Source organism: Physeter macrocephalus, unplaced genomic scaffold (assembly GCF_002837175.3).
Source record: "Physeter macrocephalus isolate SW-GA unplaced genomic scaffold, ASM283717v5 random_167, whole genome shotgun sequence".
Lineage (NCBI taxonomy): Eukaryota > Metazoa > Chordata > Mammalia > Artiodactyla > Physeteridae > Physeter > Physeter macrocephalus.
In genome coordinates this window covers 13,608-22,104 of record NW_021145456.1, presented here as the reverse complement: position 1 = coordinate 22,104, position 8,497 = coordinate 13,608, and the positions used below count along the sequence as shown (strand labels likewise).

Here is an 8,497-nt window from a genome sequence, read left to right as displayed (position 1 = left end):
TCAGCCATCCCCAGCAGGATCTAGAACTCCTGTGGTCCTTCCCAAGAGGGCTCAGAGCTTGTCAGCAGTCAAGGCTCCAAACTAGAGGACTGGACACTAGGGTCGAGGACCTGACCCTTGGATGACCACCACAGGGCAACAGGGAAACCTGTTACCTCCTCCCTCTCCTTTCCCCTGAAAGAGAAGTCTCAGCAGTTATTTACAAAGATTTATTACAGCATGGGAGGGGTTCAGTCCTGGAGTCAGGGAAGAAGGGAAGGGGGCAGAGCAGCTGGAGGACAAGGAGAGCCTGGCTCCCCCACCATGTGCCCCCCTAAGGACTTATACTAGGCGGCATTCCTGGCATCAAAGCACAAACAAAATGCAACAAAGCAGCCTCTGCCAGTCCATCTTCCAGGCACCCAGGCTGGGGAGCAGTTGATAAGGGGAAGATTTCCAAAATGTTGAGGCTGTGGAAAGGATGCCTGAATCCTGGGCCCTGGTAGAAACCAGTAAGAGGGGTGGTGACTTGGAATTCCCCAGGGGATGGAGAAGGATCTATGGGCACTTAAAGTTCTCAGTACCCTCTTTCCCCAGATCTTAGGGTCCTGCCCTGTGGGTTTCCTGTGCCCAGGGGAGAGAGTCTGGGGAGTAGACTTGTGAAGGATGAACCTTTGTCCCCCATTTACTGGATTTCCCAATGCAAGCTCTCTCACATCCCACCACCCACTGGGTGAATGGGGGAATGACTGGCAGGGGTAGGCATCAGGCAGCAAGTGCCCAGGGACCCTGGGCATCAGCCAAAGGTGGGCAGACAAGCAAACACAGACCAGCCCTAGTCTTCTAAGTCAGAAGCCGCAGCCCTAGCAAGTGAGGGGAAGGGTACAAAGTAGGGTAGGGACAGAGTGAGTTTCTGGGGAACAGCAACGCCCTCGCCACTTCTTCTGGGAGATGCAGGGTTGGTGCCTATGTGCCAGGTTCAGGGTGAGCAGGGCGCTGTGGCTCCTCCCCAGGTTCTGCAAGGCAAGCAGATGGACTTAGGGTCTGGCCACACCCACCAAGATCCCAGCCCCGCCTCCCCAGCCCCGCCCCCCCAAACCTCACCGTTTAATGCCGGATCTTCCCCTTGGTCCTCAGAGCTTCCGTCTCTCTGGGGCTCATCCAGAGGAGGCGGGCCCTCCGAGGGACCCTCCAGACCTTGGCCACAAGTAGTCTTCTGCCCAGCTGGGGACGGGAAAGAAGGGACAAAAGCACAGGCTCTGAGTATCCATCTGGCTGTCCTGGAACAGGAGCCGAGTCTCTCAGCTGGCTGTGGCTAAGCTTTCTGAGGGTATCATGGTATAGTAGAGACAGCACGACAGCACGGGACTAAGACAGCTCTTGCAATGACTAGCCATATGACTTAGATAGGTCCGTTGTTACCTCTTTGAAGGGGATGGTAAGAGGGAAATTGTGTAGACTGCCTTAAATCAGATAATAGTTAATACCCTGCAGCCCAGCGCCAGCACTTAGGAGCTGCTCCAAGATTGGTGGCAATTGATATTGCTCCTTGGTCATCTTGTCATTTGACCCACTGCCCTGCTGCTTCCCTAAGGGAACAGTCTCCTCTCACCTCCTCTTCACCTGTTCTGGGGGGTCCCAGTGGGAGTTGACTCACCTGTTCCAGCTGGAGCTTTTACTCCCATGGCCGATGCCCCCGCTGCCGAGGCAGAGAGGAGGCCCACGCCATTTTGGGGGGGGTGCAAGGGATGGACACTTCAAGCAGGAGTGGTTGGCTATTTTTCATCCCCATAAATAATGGCACCAAAACGTTTAAGGTGCACTGGGAGGGATAGATGTGGCTGGCCTGGGCCTAGAAAGAACAGTCCTGGGAGGGCTGAGATCTTCCTGCCTAGGAATTCTCTGGGCCTTGGGACTCCCTGTGGAGATTTTGGGATTTGGGGTCTCTAGCTCCGAGGCCTTCTGTGTAGGTTTCATGCCCCTCCCTGGCCCCTCTCTTCCCAGGCAGCTGGGGTTGGAGCTGCAGCCAACGCAGTTGGTTCTTGAATCCTACATTCTCCATCTAGACACTAGAGGGCACCCTCTCACCTCCAGCCTAGGCAATAGGAAAGGGGAAAAGAGCCACAGGTTCCTGGAGAGGACTTACCAACCAGCCCTGTGCCTCCCAGCAGAGACCACATCCTGTGTTCAGAAATGCAGGTGATGGGGGTCCTGGATACTCTTAGTCCACTATCCCCCATCTCCTTGCACCTCCCAACTGCCGTGGACGGAAAGTCCTTTCTTGGGTCTAGCCTCAAACCTCAGGTGGCCTTGCCTTAATTCTTAGGGAAGAGAGGAATTATTAGAGGAAACCTGATTGGGAGAAGGACTGAGTCAAGGATGGGAAGAGCCCAGGTGTCAGGTAAGGCTGAGTGCAAGGCATCCTGTGGGATGAGAGAGTGGGGAGGCCCTTTACGTGTGTGAGAAACTGTGAACCGGGAGGGGGTGTTGCAGGACACTCAAGGAGGATCCCACCTAATCTGTGGTGGTGGAACCCAGGCTTCACAGCCCGTTCAGCTTACCAGACCCCCTGCTGCCCTTCAGGATTTCAGCCTGGCTGTCCTCCTCCTCCTCCTCCTCTTCCTCGTCATCCTCCTCCTCCTCCTCTTCTTCCTCTCTTGGGTAGCCCAGCTCCCGCAGCTCCCCCAGCTCATCCTCCTCCTCTGAGGCCTGGTTCTCACCCAGGTTGCTGATGGACTGTAGGTGAGACTCAGCAATGCGCTGCACAGCTGGCACAGGGGGACCGGGAAGGCAGGGGTCAGCCAGGCCCAAGAAGCGGGAGAGGCATGTGGCCCAGTCCCCAGCCTCCTTCCTGTGGGCCTGGGGCAGAGCTAATCCCCCACAGGGGTCTAGTTCAAAAGCTAAAAGCGGCAGGTCAGCCTGCTGGGGGCCAGACCAGGGCAGAAGCAGCAGGGGGTAGACTCTTGATCATGTTTGGCTCTTAAGCTGTCCAAAGGTGCTGCTCCCCCAGAGGCTGGCAACCAGGCAGCTCCCGCCAAGCTGGACAAGACCAGGCAGGTGCAGCAGCAGCTTAACATTCCCTGGTTGGGGAGCTTGTCCACCAGCTACAGCCCCTGGAGAAGGCACAGGGCCTGTGGGCCAGGCCCTGGGGGATTTGTCCCTTTCAATTTCTAGGGGAGTGCCCAGCCTGCTTAGGGCTCACTGCTCACCCCGATCCTGCCCACCACCCCATGCTGGGCTCGGTCCCCACTCCCTGGCACTGCCCCGTCATACATACTACTCCACACACCTCTGCCTCAGGCTCTAAGAGGTAGGAACAGTTCTGAGGCTGAGGACATAATAGTCTGCAGCCAGTGAAGTCCATGCCTGGGGATGCGGCATGCTCAGACGCGGCCCCCACAATCTTGACCCACATCCCCAAGCTTCAGCTCCCTCTGCGGTGACCTAGAAAGCAGCGAACACCACCCACCCCCCCAACGCCACCAAGGCCTGCTGGGATAGGACCTAGCAAGGGAACAGTGTGGGCAGCTGGAGAGAAGTTTCCAAAAGATGGAAAGGACTAGGGAGTTAGGAGAAAGGGGCCAGGGCTGGGGGACTCTGGGAGAATGGCAGGGGTTGAGGGGACCCCAGGAGGAGTGGCTGGGACAGAGGCAGCAGGGGGGCTAGGAGCTGGTGGGATTTTAGAGCATTTGGGTCACTAAACTCAAGGCCCAGAGACCAGATACTGAAGAGCTGGGACCTGCAGTTGCTGCAGCTACTCGTTGCTCCGCAGGCAGCCCCTCCCCTCAGAAAGCCCAGAGCGGGCAGATCCAGGCTGGAAACCTCCAGTGTAGGGAGCAGGGCACCGCTCTCCTGCCAACTCAGGGACAGGCACAGAGGGTGCATTGTGCCTGCCCGGCTGCCCTGCCTTGCCCCGAGCTCCTCCCGGGGCCTCCTGCTGGCTCTGGGCAAGCTACCCAGGCAATAAAAGCTCAATAAATTACCCCGCCCTGTCCTTGGGGACACGGCAAAGCTTCACCTTGAGCCAAGTGTGAGAGCTCGGCCTTGGAGAACCCCCCTCAAGCCAAGACTCAGTGTCCACCCTTCCTTGGGGGCCCTGAGCGTCTCCCCCTACAAGTCCCCCACCCTGCCAGATGCTTTCCCTGCCCAGAAAGGAGCCAAAGCCTATAACACAGTGCCCTGCAGGTTCAGAAGGGTCCTCTGAGCGTTGGCGAAGGGAGGAAGGGAGGAGAGGAGGTGGCAGCTCGAGCAGCCGGGGGAGGAGAGTTCAGTTCGTGAGCCACAGCATCAACAATAGGTGTGCGCAGCCCTGTGCTGGCGCCCCGTGAGCCTCCCGCGTGCCTCGCCTGCCTCGTGCCTCGCAGGGCTCTCTGGGGTCTCCCCCTCATCCTCCCAACTGTCTCCTAATCCCTCTGTCTCCAGCTCTGGGAACCTGAGTTCCCCCCACCCAAGTGTCCCTTTTTAAGCTCCAAGGTCCCCAGCACAGCCCCCGCACCCCTCTCCTGGCCCCTTTCCACTGCCCTGCCTCTCCCCACTCAGACCCTCCTGAAGTTGCAGCCCAAAGGGGCCACATTTCTGGCCATCTTTTTCACCCCAGCCCTCTGCCCCTTGCTCACAGTCAAGAATCCAAGGGTGGTTCTTCCCTCTCACACGCACTTGCCCCCAACCCAGCCCAGGATGGGGAGCAGCGAGATTTCTCATAGATGAAGATGCCACCTCCTCCCTCATGCCTGCTTCAGGGGCTGGCCTTCCCCACATCCCTACAGGTAGGAAGTCCTTCCAAAAGCTGAACCCACTGCCCGCTTGCTGTCCCTGCATCGTCCTGTCCTTGAAGAAGAGAAAGGGCACCTGCCCCTCTCTCCTCTCCTCCCAGTCTCTGCTCCCAACAGGTGCACCTGTTGACCTTGGCCGGTTACTGGGAACTCATTAAACCCACCCCGGAGGGAGCTCTCCGCACACCCTGCTGCTTCCCTCCCTCCCAGCCTCCGTGGGAGGAGGGGCTGGCCAGGCAGGAAGAGCCTCAGGTGGGAGCTGAGGTGGGTGTAGGAAGGCATCCTAAGGCTTAGTTAGGAAGAGACCCTCCCCACGCCCCCACCTGTCCCGCCTTCTCCTCCAGGTGTATCTCCCCCAGCTCCCCACTGGAAGCCAAGTCTCCAGGCCGGCCCTGAAGACCCCTGTGATTTCACACCTGCTTCCCTTTGCACACCTTCCTCCCTGTCCCTGGAATGCCCCTCCATGCCTGGCCTGCCTGCTGAATTCTTATTCATCCTTCCCATCCAAGCTTAAACACCCTCTCCTCTGTGACTCTCCCTGACCCTTTGAGGTGAAGGGACCCAGGAGGGCTGAGGCCAAATCTTAGTCTTATTTTTGCCCAGCACCCACCAGGGGGGCCTGGCATACACTAGGTGTTTGATAAGTGAGTGCTGTAGGAATGACTTGCCTTTTGGTATAGAAAGGAAAAGCAGGAACAGAAGCATCGGTGTGCAGACCTGTGCAAATGGCACGGGAATGGGAGAGGAGAGCAAGGGGTGCAGCCCAAAGAAGGTGCCCTTCGGGGAGAAGGAGGGGGAGGTGGTCCAGTGCATGCTTGCAAAGGAGGTGCAGAGCCGAGTCTCTTTATGTTGATGCCTACTTGTTACGTACGTCTTTTCTTTCAACCCCACAACCTGATTTTAAGACCCATGCCACCCTTTTCAGCCTCTGGGCTCCTTCTTTTTACAAGGCCAAATTAAGAAAGAATTGGTCTCTAAGTAGGGATTGGGGTGGGGGGTACACAAGACTATCCGTCCCCACCAAAAAAAGCTCAACATGTCACACACACACCCAATGTCAGCCCAGTTGCAGGGGTCAAGGGGACAGCCCAACTCATGGGTGGGGGACAGTACCTTTCAGCGAGGGGGGTGTGTAGGCACAGGGGTTGGCTCTCTTCGACTTGAGGTGGTGCCCCTCTCCTGAGGCTCTCTGCTGGGGAAGTGCCAGGTTAAATGGGCTTACAGAGGCCCCTTTCCTTCACCCTCCCTCCATTCCATCCCAAGGCAACCCGGGCAGACTGGTCTAGCCTCTGTTCTCAGGTCCAGGCCCAGGCACTGCTGCCCCTTGGGGCCTGAACCTCCTGCACCGAGGCTGAGGCTAACTGGTGGCTTTGGGAGGGGCTCCATAGCCATGGCCTGGCTCAGAGCAGGACCCTGGGTTCTGGAGGCCCAGCCTGAGTCTGAGCAGAGGAAAGGCAAGGGCAGGGCAGGGTGCTGGTGGCAGCCTGGCACCAGGCACTCTCACTGAGGTGCCAATTGATACGCTAATGTCCTCCTGGGTGGCACCCTGTGTTAGCTGGGAAGTAATCCCCTCCAGCCCATCTCAAAGGGCCCTGGCATCCCTCCTTCCAGCTGCCCCTGGAAACTCACCTGGTGGGGTGAGGCCTCCTCCTCTGAGGGAGGCCACCAGTGAATGGAGCCAGGAAGGAGAGAGAAGAGGGAGAGAGAGAAGAGAGAAAGAATCTGAATTACTTTCCCCAAAGGCTCCATCTCTGTGCCCTTTCCCTCCTGGTGTTGGGAGGTGCCTGGTCAATAAATGAACCCAATGGAGTTGGGCTCCCAGACCTTAACCCCCCCATCTTCTGCTCAGTCTCCTACTCATGGGACTTTGGCAGGGGCCCCACAAAGCCATCAGGGTTAGGATGGGGCCAGGACTTGGGGGCAGGGTAGGGGCCCACCTGGCGAGGAGTGCTCTGAGAGCCGGAACAGCATGGCAGGGGTTGGTCTCCTGCGCCGGATCTAAGAAGATAGAGAAAGAGATGGGGAGGAGGGGGGGCAGGACAGACACCTGCAGCCCACTCCCCACCCCCCTACCCAGGCAGCAGGGAACAAACACTGCTTTGGAGTCCCCAGGGAACCTTTGAATCAAAGACTGTCAGAGCTGTAAGGAACTCCATAGCTCACCCAACCCCCTCATTTTACCCAGGTGAAAACCCAAGGCTCAGAGAGGTTCAGCAAAGAGCTCAAAGTCACACAGCATGCCAAGGCAGGGAAGGGACAAGAAAAATTCATCACTGGCTCCCAGCTGACGCCCATCCCACTCCATGGCTACTCCAGAACTGCCACCTCCCTTTCTGTCTTCCCCTACCAAGGCCCCTCCACTCTCATTTTTGAAGACATCAGACCTCAGGACCTGAAGCTAGCTGTGGAAGATGCCCTATGGGCCATGGCACCCACATGGCCCTGCCTACCTAAGGTCAGCTCAAGGGCTCCAGGGAAAGTGGATCCAGTTGCAGAGGGAGGCTGAGCCTGGTACTGCAGGCACCTCCAACCTCACACTGAGGCTCAGGTGTGAGTCTGACCCCCAGACCCACAGGGGCCTGGGTGTGGTCTCTGGGGGCCTGGCTCTGGGTCCCTCTAGCAGTATCTCCCAGGCTGCAGAACTCTTCACCCAGTCCTCATAAAAAACAAAATGTTGCCCTCCTTGGTACATGAGCCAAGCTGAACCGGGGGATGGGGGGCGCACTGAGCACTCCTAGTGACTCCCCCCCTTCCCCCCAGCTTGGCAATCAGACCAACTGTCAGTTAATTAGGTCCCCTCTGAGCTCCAGGGAAATGCACACAGAGAACCAGGTGAATTAAGCTGAGACTGCCACCTCCCTCTGCCAAGCCCCCAACACTGCCCTCCAGACCAAAGGCTGCTTGGGCCGGGGACCCAACCCGCCCCATGGCCGCCTAGCTCTCCCCAAAATGACTTGGCTCCACTCTCACTGCGCTGTGGGGTGCCGGCTGCAACTCAGCAACAAGTGAATGGCTAGGTTGCGGGGTGGGGGGCAGAACCCTCTTCTCTTCCTCCATCACATCCCACCCCCCACCCCCACCTCAAGCCCTTGGAGGCCTCCAGTCCCCAGAAAGGCTGTCCAGAGAACTCAGTTGTCTGTGGGAGGACTTCTGGCTTCGGTGACGACTGGTCACCCCCCCCTCCCCCGCATGTTGCCATGTTGTGGCTCTGTCTAGAGGTCAGAACAAGGTTCTGGCGACCCCAGCCCAGGCACGCAGGGTGGAACTAGACAGAAAGCCAGGGCGTGGGGCAGCTGGGCGGAGGCCTGCTCTATGTAATGGGTCAGTGTACCATGCTTCTCACACCTGAGCGGCACCAGTGGTCCGCGTGGGAGTTTAGGGAAGGAGGACACTGTGCAGGGTCCAGAGGACCGTCTGCCCTCCCTGGGGCCGCCCGGGATTCTCCCGCCCCGGGATCAGGACCGAGGCCCCGGGGGAAAAAGTTGCACGAGTCTCCAGCGAACTTCACGCGCTGCCCCACGTCCCCGCCGCGTCCGAGGCGGGCCCGGGACTCCTTCGCCCCCGTCTCCCAGGCCAGTTCAGACCCCGGAGCGCAGAGGAGCCCGGGTGTTTAGCGGGGGTGAGGGGGTCGCCGCCGGGGCTGGGGCGCAGCCCCCTTACCATCTCCACCTGGCGGGGGTCGAGCTGGCTGGGGGGCGCGGGCACGGAGAACTGGATCTTCTTGCGGTCCTTGGGGTCCATGGCGG

The 8,497-nt window shown here is 58.8% G+C and overlaps 1 protein-coding gene across 2 annotated transcripts; it reads right to left on the bottom strand.

Moving 5' to 3' along the window:
- Positions 1-195: 195 nt before the first annotated feature.
- On the bottom strand, positions 196-8,497 carry PPP1R1B (protein phosphatase 1 regulatory inhibitor subunit 1B). 2 transcript variants are annotated; one of them, XM_024130408.2, is made up of 7 exons: positions 8,412-8,497; positions 6,689-6,749; positions 6,381-6,403; positions 5,865-5,940; positions 2,541-2,747; positions 1,084-1,203; positions 196-995 (listed from the first exon to the last, which is right to left on the bottom strand). In XM_024130408.2, exons 1-7 carry the CDS (start codon positions 8,490-8,492, stop codon positions 946-948), a joined length of 618 nt encoding a protein of 205 aa, XP_023986176.1. In that variant the 5' UTR covers positions 8,493-8,497; the 3' UTR covers positions 196-945. The 2 variants fall into 2 exon arrangements, with proteins under 2 accessions (XP_023986176.1, XP_028340204.1); XM_028484403.1 differs by having other exon boundaries at positions 5,865-5,943; positions 8,412-8,492.

Coding starts and splice junctions, on each gene's coding strand:
- PPP1R1B (XM_028484403.1), bottom strand. CDS start 8,492: ATGGACCCCAAGGACCGCAAGAAGATCCAGTTCTCCGTGCCCGCGCCC. Junction 6,750..8,411: donor ACCCCCGCCAGGTGGAGATG/GTAAGGGGGCTG, acceptor CTATCTTCTTAG/ATCCGGCGCAGGAGACCAAC. Junction 2,748..5,864: donor CACACCCCCCTCGCTGAAAG/GTACTGTCCCCC, acceptor CCCCTGTGCCAG/CTGTGCAGCGCATTGCTGAG.